The sequence below is a fragment of the Eschrichtius robustus genome, chromosome 15 (assembly GCF_028021215.1).
Source record: "Eschrichtius robustus isolate mEscRob2 chromosome 15, mEscRob2.pri, whole genome shotgun sequence".
In the NCBI taxonomy this organism is placed as follows: domain Eukaryota; kingdom Metazoa; phylum Chordata; class Mammalia; order Artiodactyla; family Eschrichtiidae; genus Eschrichtius; species Eschrichtius robustus.
In genome coordinates, this window is record NC_090838.1 from 18,710,907 (window position 1) to 18,734,527 (window position 23,621).

Below are 23,621 nucleotides of genomic sequence, written 5' to 3' on the forward strand. Positions count from 1 at the left end.
AACCAAACTTCCCATCACTCATCTCCAGGAAGCTGCAAGGAGAACTGCCTTTCCCAACATTTACACTAAGAATGAGAGGGGAAAAAACATATCCCATAAGAATTCAAAACAACAAACGGATCCTCAGATTTGCAGCCTAAAGTCACCAAATCTGATATGTATGAAAAACCTCAGGACGATAATTTATTTATTTATTTATTTTTGATTCAATAATTTATTTTCTATACAGTGACAGCAATGGGAGTAAATACACAAGATCTTTTTTATTAATTAATAAAACAAAAAAGATGAAAAAAAACAGAAGCAACAAATGAAGAAGACCATAATGCTTATGATACATCAGCCACATGGTCAGAAAACCCATTTCTAAAGAACAACAGTTGCTGGTGTCATGGAATTTTATTGCGTTCAACAGGGGAAAGGTAGATGGTTGGAGTGAAAAAGATCCATCAGCCTCCTGACAGGAACATATTATAAGGACTCTAATCCTTAACTAGGGACTCCTCTTGTCACTTCCTTTGGAGCAGAAGATGCAGGGGCAGGAGGAATTCTCCTTTATGACTTCATGACTTCTTGTGAGACAGATCAGTCCAGGCAGATACAGAGCAAGAGTCTTTGTACCCCACAGGCCACTTGCTGGTGCCTATCTTTATGTTTTAGAGAAGTGCAGAAGCCTCAGGGGGGATGTAGGATCACAAGAAGAACGGCTGCCTGAGCCCCAAGGGCCTTGCGGGGAAGGGAGTACACTATCTCAGCTCATCAGGGTCTGCTACATTCTGAGAATATCACATATTAACTCACCTATCTTTGGAGGGGGCCGGGTTATGGCTCTGACTCCTCTCTGGGGGTGGAGAGTGAAGATGACAAAGGCGGCCATCTGTTCCCTGAGAGACACAGTAGCAGTATAAGACGAACAGAATAACAAATCCAACTGGAAAAAGGGTTTGAGAAGGACAGGGGAAGGAAGTATGCTAGGGGCACACTTCCAGGAAGCAGAGGAGGTTCCCACACGTGAGACTTCCATTCTCTTGAAATAACCAGGGTTAACCCAGGTAGAGATATTCCCTTCTGCTGGGTCTAAAACCTTAGGGGTGGCTAGACATGAAGAAAGGAAATTTAACATGGGGAGTGAACCTTATACCCCTGGCTCATCCTCCCAGCCTCCAGAACTGGCCATACCCCCACTGAAGGGTTCCAGCTCCAGGAGGGATGTGAGGTCCTGGTGAAGAACAGCAACAGTGAAACACCTTCACCCAGGATTCAACACTGTGGGCATCTCTGGTGGGGGTGAAAGTGGAGCGAGGGAAGAGACTGGAGAGTAGTCAACCCTCACCAGAGACCTCCAATTCCCTGCATAATCACAAGAGTCCTCATAGGTCCCACCTCCATGAGCTGCCAGCCGGCCCACCATTCTCCACCCCACCCGCATAAGATTGGCCATATCCCATCATATGTGTGCATGCCTCCACCCACATCTGTAGTATTTTGAAAATCTTCCATCCCAGGGCCTACCGGGAAGGAAGTGTGCCACAGTGAGCTCTATAAAGTTATCAGCAAAATTCAGACACTCTTGGTTCATCCCACACAGCAAGGTGCATCCAGAGTAGCAGCTTGAGCCAGGTCCATCTGTCCAGTCAGGTCCTGAAGATGGCAAACAACACCCTTCCCCCAGCTCCTCCTATGTTATGGAAACAACAGGACATTTTACAAAGATCAAGGCACTTGGGAGAGAGTCAACAGTAACACTCTAATGAAGCAAGCAGACTTGTTGGAGGGGAAGGGAGAAGGAAAGGAAGAGGAGAGAGGACAATGTATTTCTGAGGGCCAGGAAGAGCCTACTCAACAAGACTGAGTTATTTGGATGGAAGGAGCCTGTAGCCTGAAGTTAGCAAAAGAGAAAGAGCAGAAGTAGTGGCCAGAATATCCACAATTCCCCCAAGCCTCTCAGAACCCCACCACCTGGAACACAGAGCAGCAGTCACCATGGAGTCAGGCAGTCTATTAGGCAAAGATGTTGGTAATTAAATCCAGGAATCGCTTAGCACACTGCTCAGGACGGACAGTAGAAATCTCTGCCCCCGCCCCATGCTTGACAGTTTTGGCTGCGTGAGCTGCTTTCTTCTTGGCATCATACTGTGTCAGGATGTCAATGAGGCCCATGAAATACACCTCCTTCTGAGGGGCCCCCTCAGCACTCCGGATGGCATAGACATCAATGAAGGATTCAAACTCTCCAGGGCCCAGGGGCCGGTGGGAATGGATGTAGCCGCCGATACCCTCAGGGGAAGTGCCATAGGAGCCCACCAGAGCAGGAGGTCCGGTCAGGGCACAGTCCCCATCCCCCTCTGACTCTTCCTCCGGCACAGGCCCCTCCTCCTCCGGTTCAGAGCCGCGAATGACGTCGTGGATGGCCAGCAGAAGGCTGTAGTCCATGATCTTCAGCTGCACTAGGAACTCCACATCTCTCTTTAGCTTCTCTAGAAAGACTTTCTTCTCCTCTTCAGCAATATAAACTTTCTGGTTCTGGTGGAGAAAGTCCATATCCTTAAGGGTGGGCAATTCTTTAACCTTCTCCTTATCGCTGGCTTCCCTGGACACTAGGGAGCCCTTGAGGTCATACTTCCTGTGCACAGGGAGATGGTGGCTAAACATGTTGCGCATCACAAGCATGTAGCTGTCTTCGTTGTCCACGCTAACCCGGTACATCCCCAGGAACTGGGGCAGCAGTGTGTTGCCATGGCACTTCACAATGTACTGATGGTAGTTGGAGAGGTTGCTATGCATGTCAGCAGTGTCCTCACTGGATACTTCTTTGATGACCAGAGTCCGATCATAGGAGGTAAGGAAGCGACCATCACTGCCTTCACTTTCACTCGGGGGACTTCGGGTAAGGGACACCAAGTAATCCTGGTCATCAGTACCAAATCGATCACGCAGGTTCCTGAAGACCTGGGGACAATACTCCTTGAACTTGAAATGACTGGGCAGATTTTCCCTGCGGAAAAGGTGATTGTTGACCTTGATCTTGGAGCTGGCCTTAAAGTCATCTGGCAGCAGCATCACCGGGGGAGGCACCTGGCTGAGCTCATTGATCGAGTGGGCTACGCCCCACAGGAACACGCCCCTCAGCAGGTCGGCCGCCCGGAACACCTTCATCTTCTGCTGCACGAAATGCTCCTTCTTGGTTTTGGAAGCGAAGCCGAAACCTGTGCCGGAAGCCGCTGTCGGCGCCGGTACAGTGGCCGGCAGGACCGAGGAGGACGCCATAGTCTCCCGCACACCCAACCGAGTGCAGGACGATAATTTAAAGGCTTAAGTCAAAAGTGATCCTAAGCACAAAGCAAAGGCAAATGTAAATTATCTCCAAAAGAATGCAGCTTCAACAGGATATGCAAAAACTCATGAATATGACTCAGTTAAAAAAAAATCATCAAAAATAGCCAACACATACACACACAAAAAGCCAGCCAGCACAAAAGAATAGACAACAGAATGAGACCCACAATTTTATATTCAGATATGTAATATACGTCAAAGATTAGAAAATATTAATAATAAGCAAAAAATGACAGTAAATTTTAAAGGAATGAGATAGAACTTATAAAACTAAAAAGATTAGAGTTAGAGGTGAAGCATGACCTAAACAAGAAAAAAACCAATAACTTGGACCTCATCAAATTTAAGACTTTTGCTCTGTGAATGACCCTGCAAAGATTATAAAAACCACAAAACAGACTGGAAGAAAATGTTTACAAACCACATATCTCACAAAGGACTCATTTAAATATAAAAAGAACTCTCAAAATTCAGCATTAAAAAAAAATCCATTAGAAAATGAGGAAAAGATCAGAAGTTATTTCACGTAAGAGGATATATAGATGGAAAATAAGCATATTGAAAGTTTTCAGGGGACTTCACTGGTGGCACAGTGGTTAAGACCCCATGCTCCCAATGCAGGGGGCCTGGGTTCAACCCCTGGTCAGGGAACTAGATCCCATGTGCATGCCACAACTAAGAGTTCGCATGCCACAACTAAGGAGCCCGTGTGCCGCAACTAAGACCCAGCACAACCAACTTAAATAAATAAATAAATTAAATATTTGAAAAAAAGAAAGATTTCAACATCATTAACCAATAATGAAATGCAAATTGAGACCATGATGAGTTATTATTACACACCTGTTAGAAAAACTAAAAAAAATAGTAACAATACCAAATGCTGGTGAAGAGGCAAAGAAACTGGATCATTCATTCATTGCTGGTGAGAATGCAAAATGGTACAGCAAATCCCAATCTGAAAAGCAGTTTGATGGTTTCTTAAAAATCTAAATATACACTTAACAATACCGTCCAGCTATTGCAACCCTGTGTATTTATTCCAAAGAAAGGAAAATTACATCCACATAAAAACCTGTAGACCATAGTTCATTGCAGCTTTATTTGTAATAGCCAAAAAAAAAGTCACTCATAGGTCAAAGGTTAAACAAACTTTGGTACATCCAACACGGAATACTACTCAACAATAAAAAGGAATTAACTAGTGATATATACAAAAACGTATGAATCTCAAAGGCATTATGCTTAAGCAGAAGGAAGGAAATCATATATATGACAGCATAAAACAAAATAGAAAGCAAATAATAGAGAAATTAAAAATCAAAAGTTGATTCCTGGGAGTTCCCTGGTGGTCTATTGGTTCAGATTTGTCACGTCACTTTTACTGCGGAGGCCCGGGTTCAATCCCTGGTTGGGGGACTGAGATCCCGCAAGCTGCGTGCCATGCCCAAAATAAAATAAAAAATCAAAAAAGTTCATTCCTGTAAAAAGGAAAAAAAAGAGAGAGAAAGAGAGAAAGGAAAGATAATCCACTAGCCAGACCAGTCAAAGGGGGAAAAAAAGCAAGCAGACCCAAATTACAAATTTCAAGAATGAAGTATAAACATCACTCAAGATTTTAGACTTCAAGTAGCAAACTATTTTCTTGTTATAAATGGCCGGTTTGTAAATATCTCAGGCTTTGCAGGCCACCCATGGTGTATTTCACATACTCTTTGTTTTGATTTGGTTTTTGGTTTTTTGTTTGTTTTTTAACAATCCTTTAAAACTGTAAAAACCATTCTTAGTTCACAAATGTACATAAATAGGCCACAGACTAGATTTGGCCCACAGGCTGCTAATTGCCAACCTCTACTATAAATTTTAAAGGGACAACTAATAAATAATAAGGAACAACTTAACTTTATGCCAGTAAGTTCCAAAACATGGGTAAAGTAGACAAATTACCTGAAATAAAACTAATTACTAAAGTCCACTTATAAAGAAATAGATAACCTGAATACCCATATTATTAATTAAAGGAATTAAATATGTAATTAAATACTATCCCACAAATGTTACACCAGTCCCAGATGACTTCACTGGTGAATTCTATCCAATATGTAAGGAAAAACAATACCAGTTTTACCCTAACCCTAACCCTGATTCTTTTGGAATATAGAAGAAGAAATATTTCTCAATTCACTTATAAAGTCAGCATAACCCTTATATTAAAACCAATAACATAAAAAAAACACAAACTAATTATTATACATATATAGAGAGAGACAAAAAAATTCCTTAACAAAATATTACCAAATCAAATCCATGAATATATAAAAAGAATGATAAATCATGGCCAAGTGGGATTTACCCCAGGAACACAAGATTGGTTAAACATTTGAAACTGAAATAATCAGTGTAATTCATCATATCAACATAATAAAGAAGAAAAACCATAAGGTCATCTGAGCAGATCTAAAAAAACATTTAACAAATTCAACATCCATTTGTGACTTTAGCAAACTCAATAAAGTAGGAATAGAAGGTAACTTCCTCAGCCTTATAAATAGCACCACAGGGACTTCCCTGGTGGTCCAGTGGTAAAGAATCCTCCTTACAATGCAGGGGAAGTGGGTTTGGTCCCTGGTCAGGGAACTAAGACCCCACATGCTGCAGGGCAATCAAGGCCGCGCGCCACAACTACTGAGCTCGCACACCTCAACTAGAGAGCCTGCATGCCGCAAACTACAGAGCCCACGCACCCTGGAGCCTGTGTGCCACAACTAGAGAAGGGAAACAACCCACATGCCACAACTAGAGAGAAACCCGCATGCCACAATGAAAAATCCCGCATGCCTCAACGAAGGTCGGGCGTGCTGCAACTAAGACCCAACACAGCCAAAAATAAATAATAATTTTAAAAAAAAATCCTATATCCAGCATCATAATAAATGGTGAAAAGTGATTTCTTTCCCCCTAATTTCAGGAACAAGGCAAGGATGTCTGCTCTAATCATTTCTATTCAACACTGGACTGAAAGTCCTAGGCAATGCAATAGTAAAGAAAAGTAAATAAAAGGTATATAATTTGGAAATGAAGAAGGAACTACTATGTCCTATGATAATCTCATGAGAAATCTTAAAAACAATAATAATCATAAATAAATAAATAAACTAGTAGGTCTAATATGTGATAAAATTTAGCAAAGTCACAAGACAGATCAATTTATAAAAAATTTATTTCTGTACAGTTGTAATAAACAATATATAATCTATATACTGAAAACTAAAAAACACTGCTAAGGAAAAAAAGGAAGATCTAAATAAGTGGAGAGATTTACCAGATGACTTAATATTGTTAGGATGAAAATTATTATCCCCAAATTGATCAACAGATCCAAGCCAATCCCAGTCAAAATCCCAGCAGACATTTTGTAGAAATTGAGAAACTGAATCATCACCTAAACAATCAAGAAAAGACAAAAATAGAGAACTTAACACTACTTCATTTTAAGTCTTACTACAAAGGTATAATAATATAGTGTAGATATATAATCAAATAGCTCAATGGAAAAGAATAGAGTCCAGAAAGAAACTCACATATATGGTTAATTGATTTTTGCAACAAGGACAAGGTAATTAATAGAGAAAAAATAGCCTTTTCAATTAATGATTCTACAATAGAACAACTGTATATCCCTGTGGCAGGGGAGGGGGGGAAGCCTTGACCATTACCTCATTCTATGTAGAAAGAATAACTTCAAATTGATCACATACTTAAACACAAGGCCAAAACTATAAATTTTTTACAATAAAACCTACCGTGGGGTAGGCAAAGTCTTATTACAAAGGACACAAAAATGGGACTTCCCTGGCGGTCCAGTGGTTAAGACTCCATGCTTCCGTTGCAGGGGGCACTTGTTTGATACCTGGTCAGGGAACTGAAATCCCGCATGCCACAGGGCGTGGCCAAAAAAGAAAAAAAAGGACACCAAAACATAAACTATTAAGGAAAAAGTTGATAGATTGGGACTTCACTTTGAAAAACACTTTTAAGAAAATTAAAAGGCAAGCCATGCGGAATTCCCTGGCAGTCCAGTGGTTAAAACTTGGCACTTTCACTGCTGTGGTAAGCCACAGACTGGGAGAAAGTATTGATAAAAATAAGAACAGAAAATAATCATAATAGAATATAAAGACTTAACTGAAAGGATAAGCAAGGACAAAATTAGTTGGTTTTTTTGTTTTTTTGCTTTACTTCTGATGACGTTAAGGTAGACACTGTAACTCTATAAGGAGGTCCTTAGAGAAGAGTTGGTACTGATTCCATAAGTATAAGATGAGTTCCAAGAGACGGTATTTCTAAGAAGCATGACACATTTTATGAACACTGAATCATGAGACAAAATCAGAATTGGTGACATTAGTATTTTATACTCTCCAATATGATAACTACCACATATGGCTATTTAAATCTAAATTTAAGGGGCTTCCCTGGTGGCACAGTGGTTAAGACTCCGCCTGCCAATGCAGGGAACACAGGTTTGAGCCCTGATCCGGGAAGATCCCACATGCCACAGAGCAACTAAGCCCGTGCACCACAACTACTGAGCCTGCACTCTAGAGCCTGTGAGCCACAACTACTGAGCCCGCATGCCACAACTACTGAAGCCCGCACACCTAGAGCCCATGCTCCACAACAAGAGAAGCCACCGCAATGAGAAGACAACACACCACGGCGAAGAGTAGCCCCTGCTTGCTGCTACTAGAGAAAGCCTGTGCGCAGCAACAAAGACCCAACTCAGCCAAAAATAAATAAATAAATAAACAAACAAATAAATAAAAAATGGATCGAACACCTAATGTAAGAGCAAAAACTATAGAATGCTTAGAAAAGAACATAGAGGAAAATCTTCATGACATTTGATTTGGCAATAGTTTCTGCCAAAAGCACAAGGGGAAAAAAAGAAAAAACAGATAAACTGAACTTTATCAAAATTAAAAACTTGTGTATCAGGGACTTCCCTGCAGTCCAGTGATTAAGATGTCACCTTCCGGGCTTCCCTGGTGGCACAGTGGTTAAGAATCCACCTGCCAATACGGGGGACACAGGTTCGAGCCCTGGTCTGGGAAGATCCCACATGCCACGGAGCAACTAAGCCCATGTGCTACAACTACTGAGCCTGCGCTCTAGAGCCCACAATCCACAACTACTGAGCCCGAGTGCCACAACTACTGAAGCCCGCATGCCTAGAGCTTGTGCTCTGCAACAAGAGAAGCCACCACAATGAGAAGCCCGCGCACCACAACGAAGAGTAGCCCCCACTCACCGCAAGTAGAGAAAGCCCGCACACAGCAATGAAGAGCCAATGCAGCCAAAAATAAAATAAATAAAATAAATAAATTTATTAAAAAAAAAAAAAAGATGTCACCTTCCAATACAGGGGGTGTGTGTTTGATTCCCAGTGGGGGAGCTAAGATCTCACATGCCTTGTGGCCAAAAAAACAAAACATCAAAACAGAAGCAATATTATAACAAATTCAATAAAAGACTTTAAAAATGGTCCACATCAAAAAAAATCTTAGAAAAAACCCAAAAACCTTGTGTATCAAACTTCACTATCAAGAGAGTGAAAAGACAACCCACAGAATAGGAGAAATATTTGCAAATCACATACCTGATAAGGTATTAAAGTCTAGAATACATAAAAATCTCCTACAACTCAACAATAAAAAACAACCCTACTTAAAAATGGGTAAAGGACTTGATTAGACATTTCTCCAAAGAAGATATACAAAAGTTAATAGCCGCATGAAATGATGTTCAACATCGTTAGTCACTAGGGAAATACAAATCAAAACTGCAATGAGATACAACTTCACACCCATTAAGATGGCTATTTTATAAAAAACAAGCAAAAACAGAAAATAACAAGTGTGTTGAGGATATGGAGAAATTGAAACCCTTGTGCATTGTTGACTGGAACGTAAAATGCTGCACTTATTTTACACCTTGGCAGTTCCTCAAAAAATTAAACATAGAAATACCATATGGGTACTTCCCTGGTGGTCCAGTGAGTAAGACTCTGTGCTCCTAACGCAGGGGGCCCAGGTTTGATCCCTGGTCGCGGAACTGGATCCTGCATGCATGCCACAACTACGAGTTCGCATGCTGCAGCTAAGAAGTCTGCATGCTGCAACTAAAGATCACGCATGCTGCAACTAAAGATCATGCATGCTGCAACTAAGACCTGGCGCAGCCTAAATAAATAAATAAATAAATTTAAAAAAGAAAAGAAATACCATATGATCCATTAATCCCACGTCTAAGTATATACCCAAAAGAACTGAAAGTAGAGACTTAATTGGATACTTGTACACCAATGTTCACAGCAGCATTATTCACAATAGTCAAGAGGTAGAAACAATCCAAATGTCCATCCACAGATGACTGAATAAACAGAATGTGATATATATTGAATACATACAATGGAATATTATTTAACATAAAAAGGAATGAAATTCTGATATCATACAACATGATGAACTTGTAAAACATTATACTAAGTGAAATAAACCAGACACAAAAGGACAAATATTATATGATTCCACTCATAAGAGGTACCTAGAATAGGGCAGCTTCATAGAGATAGAAAGAGATTATCAGAGACTGGAGGAATGGGGGAGTGGATTGAGGAGTTATTGTTTAAATGGATACAGAGTTTCTGTTTGGGTGATGAAAAAGTCTTGGAAGTGGATAGTGGTGAGTTGCACAAGATTGTGAAAGTACTTAATGCTACTTAAAAATGGTAAAGAAAAAAAAAAAAGGACTTCCCTGGTGGCACAGTGGTTAAGAATCCACCTGCCAATTCAGGGGACATGGGTTCAAGCCCTGGTCCGGGAAAATCCCACATGCTGCAGAGCAACTAAGCCCGCGTGCCACAACTACTGAGCCTGTGCTCTAGAACCTGTGACCCACAACTACTGAAGCCCCCACGCCTAGAGGCCATGCTCCGCAACAAGAGAAGCCACCACAATGAGAAGCCCGTGTACCACAATGAAGAGTAGCCCCTGCTTGCCACAACTAGAGAAAGCCCACGCACAGCAACGAAAACCCAATATGGCCAAAAATAAAATTAAAAAAAAGCAACTGAGCTTATTAAAAAAAAAGATCATATTAAAAAAAAAGGTAAAAAACCAAACCAAACCAAAACAATAACAAACACCCTACAGTATTTTGATTATTGTTCTATTGTTACAGAAGTCAAAAAATAGATCAGCAGAACAGAACACAGACCCAGAATACAGGGCCCAGAAACAGTCCTCAGCATTGATGGGGATTTGGTATATAAGGTAGCATTACAAATTTGTAAGAAAAAAGGGACTGTTTGATAAATGGTCTTGGGACCATGAGCTCTATCTATTAGATACTACACCAGATAAGTATACCTAGATCTAAGTCCAAGATGTCAACTTGTTCTTTAATAAGCAAGATGGAAGGGCATTAAAATAGATCATTCACTGAATATAGTTAAGCAGATTAAAATAGAAGGTTAACTACAGATGTACTAATACCCCCTTCCCAGATGCCCAACTAAAAGATTAATAGGAAACCAATAAACAGATTTGCACTGAAAAAAATCAATCAGTGTAATACACTAAATTAATAGAATGAAGGAAAAAAAACACACACGATCATCTCAATTGACACAGAAAAGTATTTGACAAAATCCAAGAAACTTTCATGATAAAAACACTCAACAAACTATGACTAGAAGGGAGTTTCTTCAACATGAGAAAGGGCAATCATACTCAATGGTGAAAGGTTAAAAGCTTTCCCCTTAAGATTACGAATAAGACAAGGAAGCCCACTTTTGCCATTTCTATTCAAAATTATATGGGAAGTTCTAGCGAGAATAATTAGGCAAAAATTTTAAATAAATAAATGCCATCCAAATTAGAAAGGAAGAAGTAAAACTATCTCTATTCACAGATGATGTGATCTTGTATGTATAAAATACTACAGAATCTATTTTAAATTTTTTTATTTTTATTTGTTTTATTTTTTGGCCATGCTGCACGGCTTGCAGGATCTTAGTTCACTGACCAGGGATTGAACCCGGGCCCCAGGCAGAGAAAACGTGGAGTCCTAATCACTGGACTGCCAGGGAATTCCCAAGAATCTATTTTTTAAAACCCACACAACTATCAGAGCTAATAAATGAATTCAGCAAAGATACTGTATACAAGATCAACACACAAAAATCAGTGGTATACACTAATGATGAAAAATCCCAAAGGAAATTAAGAAAGCAATTCCTTTCACAACAGCATCAATAAAAATAAAATACTTGGGAATAAATTTAACCAAGGAGGTACAAGACTTGTACACTGAAAACTACAAAACAAAGAAGACATAAGTAAATGGAAAGATGTCCATATTCATGGTTTGAAAAAACTTAACACTGTTAAGATGTCAATACTCGAATTGATCTACCAATTCAAAGCAATTCCTATCAAAATTCTTTTTTTTTTTTTTAACAGAAAAGGAAGAGCTGGTCTTAAATTGCAAGGGACCTGGAAAAACCAAAACAATTTTTAAAAAGAACAAAGTTGGAGGACTCACACTTCCTGATTTAAAAACCTACTACAAAGCTGCAGTAATCAAAACATTATGGTACTGTAAGCAGCTCTTTGCAGGAGATCAACCTCAGCAGAAAACCCCCTTTCTTGTCATTTTAGCAAAGCTATACTATAACTAATTTTTAACCCCCATGCTCTACTCATCTCTGGCCCACACACACCTTTCAAATCTTTTAATCACACAATACTTTGCCTAACTTGTCGGTTCTTTCCATAGATCAAAGAAGTCAAAATGAAGAATAAGTAATTAACAGATGACCAAATCTCTTCCCTACCTTCCCCTTCAGTAATCTCCCGAACAAACTGTGTGACCAAACTGTGTGAACCAAACTGTATGATAACATCTAGAGGAAGATCACAAGAAGTCAATGAGCCTGCAGGCAGCTGGGGGATGGCAACGACTCTGACCCCTTTTCTCAATGATTAACTGAGATTACTTCCCTCCTTCCCTTTAAAACTTTCATGGCTGAGCAGAATTTTCGGAGGTGGTTTTTGGGGGACCTTGAGTCCACCATCACCCCAGATTGCCAGCATTCTGATTTTTGTTTTAATAAATTCATTTATTATTTATTTATTTTATTGTTGGTTGCATTGGGTCTTCATTGTTGCACGCAGGCTTTCTCTAGTTGCAGTGAGTGGGGGCTACTCTTTGTTGTGGTGCGTGGGCTTCTCATTGCAGTGGCTTCTCTTGTTGAGGAGCACGGGCTCTAGGCACACAGGCTTCAGTAGTTGTGGCATGTGTGCTCAGTAGTTGTGGCTCACGGGCTCTAGAGCGCAGGCTCAGTAGTTGTGGCGCTCGGGCTTAGTTGCTCCATAGCATGTGGAATCTGCCCGGACCAGGGCTCAAACTCGTGTCCCCCGAATTGGCAGGCGGATTCTTAACCACTGCGCCACCAGGGAAGTCCCCGGCATTCTGATTAGAGGCACCTTTCCTTTGCTACCAACATTTGTGAGTATGTAAGTGACTTTGTAAGCGGCAAGCAACAGAACCCCCATTGGATAACAGCACTGGTGTAAGGACAGATATATAGATAAATGGAACAGAATTTTGAGTCCAGAAATAAACCAACATATCTAGGGTCAGTTGATTTTTGACCAGGGAGGAGTCCTCTCTTTATCAAATGGTGCTGGGACAAAAAAGAAGAACAGGAAAAAGAAGAGGCCTCACATAAAGGCCATCCATAGAAAAGTCTCTTTGCCCTAAGGAATCAAAGTAACTCCTTACCAGTGGCTTCAACAGACAAGATTTCTGGAGAACTGGTTTGAAAGTTGAACTCACCACGGGATCCCAGAATTGCTCTCCTGAAGAAGAGTTCAAACGACTCACAGGGTGCCTTTACCTGTGTGGGGATAGCAGGGGTCTGTAGGTGAGGCCCAGTATCAATCTGAATCCCAGCACTAAAAACTATCAAGTAAAAGGGAGATGGGCTCTGTGCGATGACCTAGAGGGGTGGGATAGGGAGGCTGGAAGGGAAGCGATATGGGGACATGTGCATGCATATGGATGATTTCCTTTGTTGTGCAACAGAAACTAACACAGTATTGTGAAGCAATTATACTCCAAGATCTATTTAAAAAAAAAAAAAAGGAAAAAAGGAAGAAAAAGATAGAGAGGGAGAGAGATAGAAAGGGAGAGAGAGAGACAGAGACAGAAAGAAATAGGAAGGAAGGGAGGGAGGGAGGAACAAAGGATGCACCTTTCACTGAACTGCCTGACCCAGTAGAATATTCCTGCTGTAACAAATGTCCCTTAGTTTAAAATAATAAATGTTTTGTCCAAGTATTTATGTAAAAAAAAAAATAAAACTGTCACGTAAAAACAAATAGGGAAATAGAGATTATATTTGAAAGGATTATTGGGGGGAGGGGGAAGACTACTGAAATAAGGCTGGAGGACAATTACAATGCAGAGAATGTTCAATTGTGAAAAACAAAATCCTGGATTTAGATAAAGAGAGACTTTATTGGAAAGGCTTATTCCAAGAAGAGGAAAAGGAACTACTGCAATGGGGTTTGGGGGATGAGGCAACAACCATCGCTACAGGGGAACGCTATGACCGTGAAATCTGCAACTGTCTCCAAGGTCAGACAGAAAATGGCCCTTCTTGTATAGGGAGGAGCGAACAAAGGTTACAGAGAACTGGGTGTGGGGCACAGTGGAATGGGTGGGTGGAGGTGGCAGTGATCGCGTGGCAGATCAGAGTGGTTTACATGGAGGTCAGCCTATTTTTCAGGAGTGATGGTAAAGGAGGGCTTGTACGCTGGATCAGGATGAGGGTGGGTCAAAGTTTAGGAGCCCGGAGGAAGGAGAGAAGCTTAAGTTTGGTCAAAACAAGGTAGCTGGTATTTTGTCCAGATTGGTCAGTGAGAACAATCAGTAAAGCTAATCATTTATGAGGCAAAAAAAAAAAAAAAAGGGAATTTGGAGGGTCTATGTCTGACCTTGTCATAGGTAAACAAGGGGGCATCCCTGAGTCTTATCTAAACCACGTGGGGAAGGGTGGTTTCTTCCTTGCTGTCAGCCCTTTCAGGGGCACGAAAGGATGGGAGGATTTTTTTTAACCGTCGCTTTCCAGAATCACAGGTCTCAGGTGAAGTTCAACATGGTCAGAATGCAGGTAAATCTCTCCACGGATTCAATCAGCGGCTGACGACGTACGGAGGTAAGTTGATGCTGGGTTCTCAGGTGGGTAGCTCTCTGCATTTTCCGCGTCGGGTGAAGAGGCAAGGAGTAGCAGTGCCCACGGGAAGAAAGAGGCGGCCGCCATTAGCGCGGGTAACGCTGCGGCCCGAGGCGGCCGGCGCCGCCAGCCCCGCCCCCGCGCGCCCTCGCGCGCCCCCCGCGGCCCCGCGCGCGCTCTCGGGTCTGCGCAGAGCCGTCCTCGGCGCGTCCTCGGCGCCGGGCGGCAGTGACTGAGGGGGTGTGCAGGGTCGCAGCTGCGCGGCAGTCGAGCTTGAGAGGGTCTGGGGACAGCAGTGCTCCCAGTCTGAGGGGCGGCGGCGGCGCCCGCGGCCCCTGAGCGAATTGAGGACGAGGCCGCTAGGCGACGGCGTGGCGGGGCCCTCTCCAGCGGCCGCGCCCGGAGGTGAGTTTCCTGGGGCCGCGCCGCGCTCGGCTGGGCCGGCCGCCGGGGGTGGGCAGGCGTTTCCCGGGCGGGGCGGTGGCGGTCGTTGGGTCGGGCCGAGTCGCCGCACCCCGTCTTTGTCTCGGTTTCGGTGCTCGCGTCTGCGACCCCGAAAGGGCACAGTCGCACGACGGCCGGGGCGGGACTCCTGGTCAGCGCAGGTGAGGCGCGGCTCTGGGCCCGCTGACTGCGCTGCTTTCCCGAGCGGCGGACTCCGGGAAAGCGCCGCGGTGGTTTTCTCTCTCTGCGAGCACTCGGAAACTTCGAGTTCTCTATTCTCCAAATGCAGAAGTGCAGTACAGAAATCCAGAGCATGTCTTGTTTGGGGTGGACATTTCTTCGGTAACTTCATTAGCTGGCTCCCGCAACTCACTTTTATTTTGTAGGCTTGATGGTCTCTGTTTTCATATTTAATTTCTTTTCTTCTCTGTGTCCGTTTTTATTTGCAGTTTGTTATTTGTTAGCAATGACGAACGTTAGTGTGGCATCCAGCGTTGCTTCCTTCGTACTTATTCGAGATCATTGAAAGACAGGTGGGACTTCCCTGGCGGTCCAGTGGTTGAGATTCCGCGCTTCCCTTGCAGGGGGCGCGGGTTCCACCCCTGGTCGGGGGAACTAACATCCCGCATGCAGAGCGGCGACCAAAAAAATAAATTTAAAAGAAGTAATAATAAAGATAGGAAATTGACAGTCTGTGTTTATGTCAATGTGGAATTGTAAAGTGTGACAGATTGTATAAGCGACGTGAAAACCAGCTTCTTTACTTCATAGTCGTAGCTCAAGTGTGCTTTTGGACTGTTTATAAGGTTTTTAATTATATTGATACGTTAGTTTTAATGGGAAACTCTTTAAAAGTTGATGTTGTGTCTTCTATGTAAATATGCTGAAAGTCATATTGATTTAAAAAGCAGTTAAATCCAGTCAATGTTGAGCACGTATGTGTAACACTGAAGTTAGAGCGAAGCACTGATCTAATCCAAAAATGAATAAGAATTGTGTGCAGGATGGAGGGAGTGATTAAGCACACAAACAATGATGCAAGGCAAAAACTACAAACGCGTTGAGCACTGACTCTTAGCCCTGCGTGTGGTAAATACTTTACATGCATACTTTAATTACTTAATATTTAATGCTAATTGCCTAGTTTATCATCCGAGTGTTTTTAGTACCTGTTGTGTGCTGAGTACTAACGATATGATTGATGGTGACCATTATAGGTTTTTGGCTTTAAAGACTTCACATTGTCATTGGAGGACACAAGTAACCACACAAGTGAATGCCAGTTTACCTAGAGAGAAGCTAAAAAGGAAGAATGTAGAGTGTTGTGAGAGCGTGTAACCCGGGTACATATCCCAGCTGAAGAAATCAGTTAAGGTTTCCCTAGGAAAGTAATCTTTGCACTCAAGTTATTACGGGTAAGTAGGAATTAGGTGAAGGTGACTCCCAAAGGAGGGAAGAAAGGTCCAGGTAAAGGAAATCAGTTGCACAGAGGCTTGGGAAGGTTTTGGGAACTGAAGGTCAGAGCAGTTGGAAAGAGTGTGGAAAGCGAAAGGGGGCTGTGGTTAGGGCCCCAGAGATGATGTGGGGCCTTTTAAACAATGTTAAGGATTTAGGACCAGCTTTTTCTTTTCTTTTTTAAAACTTTTATAGGAGAGTTTTCAAACCACTCAAATGTAGTGAGAGAACATTGCAGTGAACTCCCCTGTCATGTTATCCAAAGGATTTAGACCTTATTTGAACAGTAGTGGGGGGTCCCTGAAGGATTTTAAGCAAGGAAGTCCCACAATCAAATTTGTATCTTAATCAAAAAGGTCACCCTGACTCCTGTGTAGACACTGAATTGAATGAGGACAAGAATGGATGTGGGGAAACCACCCAGAGATGGTCGTTGGGACTAGGTTTGTGGCTGTGATGGTAGGGCAAATTCTAATGTAACAGGGAAGAACCAAATTGGACTCCATGTTGGATCCGTTTCTTTAACCTTTGCTTTCTGCTGCTTTTGTTCACTAAAAGAATAGTGTGTATACATAATGCCCTGCCTGGGGGAACCCTGCCCCTCTGCCTGAAGGTTAAACCAAAGTGCCTTTGTTCAGGGAAACATCTGGACCCTGTCCCACCTGTGGATGGCCACAAGAAAGAAGAAATTAACACATCCCCTCCTCGAGGCTGGCCATTCCAGGGGATATTTGCAAAACTTATGGCCTTTTTACTTTACTTCCTCATCTCCTCCCCCTCTCTGTGCTATAAAAGAAACTGACATCCACACCCCTGGAAGATGGTTTTTCAGAGACACTTGTCTGCGATCTTCTTGGTCTTCCGGCTTTCCGAATAAAGTCGTGTTCCTTGCCTCAGCACCTTGTCTCCGATTTATTGGCCAGTTGTGTGGCAAGCAGAGCGAGCTTGGACTCGGTAACACCAAGAGTACATAATTGATCTCTCCTTGCTGTGTTAGTAATTCTATATTCATGCCTTTTGGAAGAATTATGGAAGGTTTTCTTAAGATAGTATTTGAGATGGGTTTTGCAAGGTAAATAACATTTCAGTATGGAGCCCATTCTGAAATGAGAACATCTTGGTGTCAAGAGGATGGCTGACTCAGCAACCTTAACAGTTTCTGCAGAAGTTTCACCTTTCTCCTGGGATTTTCTTAAATTACTTTTGTCACTATCACTTTGGTCTTTGGGAGCATATAACTTCCCTTATTAACAATTTTTTCTAGAAGACAACAAAAATGTATTTTCTTCATTACTGCAATTATAGCTAAGATAAGCTGAAACTTCCCAAAAGATTTCATTTTATTGTTGAATACGTAATAGTTAATAAACTAGAATTCACAAATATACAAATAAACTGTCTTTTAAAGTGTTTGATCTGATGCTCCCATAGTTTTGCTCTTGGAAGCCTAATCCTATTCCATAGAAGATGTAACTGAAAGGTGATCCAATGGTTTCTTTAAAGAGAAACTTCAGCTTCTACATAGCAGGCCTAGTGGCATAATATCTTGATGTAAATCCATAATCTTAAAGACAATAGCCCGTAGTATATGTTTATAAAAATAAGTAAAATTTGTAATATGCAAATTTTTCTTTCAAATTCTAGTGTATACATTTAAAAGACTACATTTCTTAGTAGTCTAAATCTATTTTGACTGAATTTTCCTTTTAGTCGATATGTTCCAAGAAGCTCAGTCTACTCTGGCTCCTGACTGATTTTATTACTGCAGTTGTTGGGAGTAAGTGAGATAATATTTGAGAAGGTGTTGAGTAAACTGTGATATACAATACAAATGTAAGATGGTAGTGGTACTAATTAGGAGTAAACTGAAACAAAATGAAGGAAATTCTGTTCATCTGTCCATTCTGATGCCCAGCCTCATACTGGTAACTAAGATATTGGTCAGATGGCTTTTTTATTCTCTACATACAGTATACAACGACGTAAGTTCATTCGTGTCACATGACTGATGATTGTAGACGCTCAATAGATATAAATTTTACATGGTCCATTTCCGTATTACTAATTTATGGTAGGAAATACCTAAAATAATGGTGACTTTATGTCCATTATAGAATGAGTTTTTACTTCATAATTCTATGCCAAGGAAAAACATTCAGTATGTTTTTCCTTGTTAGTCTGTAAACTCCCTGGTGATAGATACTGTGTCTGTCCTATTGACTCTCCTATCATTAGTTCTAAACCAGTGCTTTACACACAGTGGTGGGAGGTTCAATAAATATACAGATGTTGTTTAATTAGTGAAATCAAAAGTAAAATTTCATAGCCATGCCAAAATTAGAACTTTTTAAAAATCATTATTAAAAAATTTTTTTTTAGTTTTTTTTTTTTTGAGTTTTTATTTATTTTATTTATTTTCCTTAATTTTTTTTTGGCTGTGTCAGGTCTTAGTTGTGGCACATGGGATCTTTGTTGAGGCATGCAGGATCCTTTTCGTTACAGCGCAGGTCTGCTCAGGTTTCTCTCTAGTTGCAGCGCACAGGCTTCTCTCCAGTTGTGGCATGCAGGTTTTCTCTCTCTAGTTGTGGTGCACAGGCTCCAGGGCATGTGGACTCTGTAGTTTGTGGCACGCGGGCTCTGTAGTTTGTGGCACGCGGGCTCTGTAGTTTGTGGCACGCGGCCTCTCTCATTGAGACACACGAACACAATAGTTGTGGCACGTGGGCTTAGTTGCCTCGCAGCATGTGGGATCTTAGTTCCCTGACAAGGGATTGAACCCACATCCCCTGCATTGGAAGGCGGACTCTTTACCACTGGACCACCAGGGAAGTCCCCAAATTAAAACTTTTGAGACTTAAGTCTGAAGGTGTTTTCTTACCATAAGTCCTTGTAACAGAGGTTATGATTGTGGGCTGGGAAAAGAGAAGGGAGCATAACATTATTGTATTCTCATTATTGTATTTCTTTTGTTCTCAAAACAACCTTCTTAGGAGGATAATTATTTCCAAGTTACAAGTTAGGCAACCAGGACTTAGAGAAGTTAAATAACAACACTTAAGCTCAAAAATGATGTAGCCAGTATTCCAGTACAGGATACTTTGAATCCAGAGTCTGTTCTTCATTCTCTTTTGCTGTCATGAAACAAGTAAAAACAATTATCAGTAGCTTATAACTACGAAATGATGAAAAATATTAGTAATTTGCTAGAGAACAGTAACCTATTAACAGGAAACATAGTGAGATACTTTAAGGATGGCTACTCCTTGCTTTGCGCTTGCTAAGCACTACAGAAGAAACAGGAAATGTGTAAGTTGTGATACCTGTCTTCAAGGATCTTGGATCTAGTAGAGCTAAAAGAAACAATAGTAAGTAATATCAGACAATATGATTTAAATGCCAAAGATCTAAATGCTTTAGGAGAGGATTATTAATAAGGGTTTACTATTTCACCTTTACAGTAGGAGTAGATCTTGAGCTGGGACTTGAAGGATAATTTAGATTTGAATGCCTAGAAGTGAGGCAGGAGATAGATGGGCTCCAGGCTAGGCATTTACAACTGGCCTCCTGTTCACACCTCCTGGGGTGAGAAGAAGATGGGCTCCAAGCTGGACATTGATTACCAGCCCCCTGTTTACACTTCCTGAAGCAAGAGACAAACGGGCTCCGGGACTACATATTATGACCGGACTTCTGTCTGTATTTCGAGATCTGCACCTCGTTATAAAAACCGGCAACAGGAATAGGGTAAATAACCAGACATTGGGCATTTTTATGGCAGGGACAGAGTGGGACTAAACCCTATTAAAGGATCAAGAGGTCATACACTTCCCATCATTGGGACAAGGGAGACATTACGCATGTGCAAAAGCCTTCATGGGATCAAAAAGGCAGGGAATGCCAGACCATAGTTAAGTCTTGCTATCTCCTCCCAGAGGCCTTCGCGGTGGGATCTACCTTAACTTAGGGGTGTGTGCGCACCCAGGGGAGGGTCCAGAAGCAAATTAGCTATGGGGTCAAAACACTACTATTGGCCAAAAGAAGACAAAGACCTGGAAGACTGCCCCCTTATAAAGGATTTAAACTTCCCAAGGGTACTACTCTCTCTGAGTTCCTCTGTGCGTCTTTCCGCATGTACTTTGTTTTTCCAGTAAACTTTTTGCTTTTCTCTTTACCTTCTGCCTCCTTGCCTGAATTCTCTCCTGACAAGGCAGGTAAGAAACAGGGACCCAGGCCCTAGCTGCTGGCCCCTGTGGTCCAGTGGTTAGGACTCCCTGTCCCGGAACTAAGATCTTGCTTCCTGCTACTGCTTGCTGCTGCTTGCTGCAAGCTGCCGCTTACTGCTGCCTGTGTCCAAAATCAGAAGGATGGTTACAATGTGAACAAAGAAGTGGAATGAACATGTTATGTTTATGACACAGTCAGGATCATATCTAAACTAAAGGATTATTTTAGAGTAGTTGAAAATAATGTTGGAAAACTGTCAACTGGAAAGCAAACAGCACCACCAGAATGTAATGTCCACAGGGGCTGGGATCTGTCTATTTTGTTCAGTATGTATCCCAAGCACCTAGAATCATGCCTGGTATATAGTAGGAGCTGAATAAATATACATTTTTAATATTTTAAACAACTTTATTTAGGTATAATTAATACGCAGTAAGATGCACATATTTAACATACCATGTAATATTTAAAAATGAAGTAGTATTTAACTATCTATTACTGGTTCTTAAATAAAAAAGAAGCAAATAAGTCAAAATATAAACTTTTCTGAAATCTGGGACTTCCCTGGAGATCCAGTGGTTAAGACTCTGAGTTCCCAATGCAGGGGGCACAGGCTCCATCCCTGGTCTGGGAAATAAGATCCCACATGCAGCGAGGTGCAACCTTAAAAAAAAAAAAAGCTTTTGAAATCTGAATAGTTGGGATGGGTGTTTATATTTTTCTATTCTTTTGTGTATGTTTGAAAGGGAAGTAATTTATTTTTTATTTTTATTTTTTTGGCCGCACCGTGCGGCTTGTGGGATCTGAGTTCCCCCACCAGGGATTGAACCTGGGCCCATGTCAGTGAAAGTGCCGAGTCCTAACCACTGGACTGCCAGGGAATTCCCAAAAAGGAAGTAATTCTTAAAGTGAAGCAATTAAATAGTTTTAGAAATACGAGATTTGAAGGACAAGGTCTTAGGAGAAAACCATGAAATTCTGGCTTTCTGAATATATTTTCAGTTGGTTTTCTGGTTTTTAAATTTTTTTCAAATCAAAACAATATATAGTTTAAAAGGCAAATATGTAGAGTCAGAAGACTTAAAACTAAAAGTGCTCCCACTCCATTTCCCTAAAGACAACTGCTTTGAACTCATAGCTGTTTCTTATGTAGTTTACAGCTGTATTTCTGAACAGTATGTGTTTTGAGTTATTAATTTTGAACATTGCATTTTGTATTGCTGTTAGGATAGATAACTGTTTTAGCTCGATTATGCTGTCAACTACAAATTGGCATTTTCCATTGGCACTTGCCATCTACCTCTACAAGGATTAAATCATGTGCTGCTACAGCTGCTGATTTTCAACACCCCCTGAAAGGAGTTCAGGGTGCAGAGCAGAAATGAGGCACTCTGTGCTCTGGGAAAAACTGGCAGAACAGGTCTGCAGATAGGTATTTTCAGGAGCTGATTTTATGAGCCCAATTCTTGTATCTCCTAATATCTAGAAAAACACTAAAATTCTTCATGGTGACATCTACTCCTCGTGACTAGCAGAAACCTTCTGCAAAAAAGTCTGTGCTGGATTGCATGTACTCCCCCTTCACCAAAATCACATATATACTGACCTTCCCCCCTACCTCTTTGGAGCAGTTTCTCAGAGCTACCTGGGATGCTGTCTCCTGGGCTGCAGTCCTTATTTTGCCCCAAATAAAACTTAACTCAAAACTCTCACATTGTGCATTTTTTTAAGTCGACAATGCTTATCCCCTTTTCCTTTTCACATTCTTTTAATGGCTTTAAGCTAAGTTTTTTCCATACCATAAACAAATATATACACTATTTTTTTTCCCTTTGGACCTCAGATTTATCCTTGGCCCAGAGATGACATAATTATATTTATCTAATAAATGTAATAAGCACTTGCAAACTCAAGAGGACATTGACAGTGCTGTATCTTATATTTAACAATCATCTTTAATGGTTGCATTTTTAAAGCATACAGTTTATTTAATTGTGTAATCCATTTAAGATGTTATACATTTTTGATATTTAAAAAAATATCTCCCCCCTTCTCTGATTTATTATTGATACTTTGTAAATCTAAAGCTTAATCCAGTGCCTTACATTTAATAAATACTGAGTAAAATTCTTTGGATGAAATAATAGTCTGTTTTCATTTTTTAAGTCTAGGGAATAATTTTGAAGAGCAGTACAGGAGGGATTAAGAAGTCTTTAGAAATACAAAATACCCACTTGAGACAATAAAGACATCCAATTTGCCTTGATTGTTGGATGCCATCTTCTCTGATGTGGCTCTAGTAACTCCTACCCAAAAGCTAGCTGAAAGGCTAAAAGGCAGCCTGTGAAGTTCTTGTTGGGGGTGCTGCTGAAGGTGCCCTCCCCCACCTTATGTTGGGTACTGACTCCTCTGCCTCATTGCATTTCCTCATTTTTCCTTCCTTTCAGTTTCTCCCTGTCTTTCAGAATTGCTCACAATTTTGTTACAGAAAGGCTAAGAAATAAATTGACTAACAGTTTATGTTCAATTCGTAATGAAAACAATAGAAGCATTTAAAACAGTTTTCAATGATATTTTCCAGAGCAGACTCTACTATTCTACTTTCATTCCTAGCAAAACAGATGCTAAGTGGGAATTAGTGCTCCAGCCAAATTGGCTGTGGTTATGAGCCCAGTTCCACTAGCAGCAGGAAACTGGAATGGAAGTCAGGACCTAAGATCATTCAGACTGATGTTATCTGGTGAAAGGCTGCTGCTGGATCCTCAGTTACCCAGATTAAATCCACCTGCAGATACTTCGGAGACTTTTAAGTGGGAGCAGTATGCTACTACTTCTAGTGGCCATTTTCTGTTTCTCA

The 23,621-nt window shown here is 41.2% G+C and overlaps 2 protein-coding genes across 5 annotated transcripts in view; one reads left to right on the forward strand and one right to left on the reverse strand.

Annotated features, from left to right (window-relative positions):
• Positions 1-1,998: 1,998 nt before the first annotated feature.
• On the reverse strand, positions 1,999-3,267 carry LOC137777602 (phosphatidylinositol 5-phosphate 4-kinase type-2 gamma-like). 3 transcript variants are annotated; one of them, XM_068564503.1, is made up of 2 exons: positions 3,019-3,267; positions 1,999-2,964 (listed from the first exon to the last, which is right to left on the reverse strand). In XM_068564503.1, the coding sequence occupies exons 1-2, from the start codon at positions 3,265-3,267 to the stop codon at positions 2,002-2,004; spliced, it is 1,212 nt and encodes a 403-aa protein (XP_068420604.1). In that variant the 3' UTR covers positions 1,999-2,001. The 3 variants fall into 3 exon arrangements, with proteins under 3 accessions (XP_068420604.1, XP_068420605.1, XP_068420603.1); XM_068564504.1 differs by having other exon boundaries at positions 1,999-2,754; positions 2,899-3,267; XM_068564502.1 differs by having other exon boundaries at positions 1,999-3,267.
• Positions 3,268-14,601: 11,334 nt separating this feature from the next.
• Positions 14,602-23,621, forward strand: part of UBXN2A (UBX domain protein 2A) — a 44,199-nt gene continuing 35,179 nt past the window's right edge. Inside the window, exon 1 of one of the 2 annotated variants that reach the window (XM_068564741.1) lies at positions 14,602-14,623. The gene's annotated coding sequence lies outside the window, so the exon portion shown is untranslated. Of the gene's footprint in view, positions 14,624-14,815; positions 15,047-23,621 lie in introns of those variants that run through there. The other variant, XM_068564740.1, reaches the window with a different exon arrangement.

What these genes read in the sequence shown, in the direction of transcription:
- LOC137777602 (XM_068564502.1), bottom strand. Translation starts at nt 3,267, where the DNA reads ATGGCGTCCTCCTCGGTCCTGCCGGCCACTGTACCGGCGCCGACAGCG.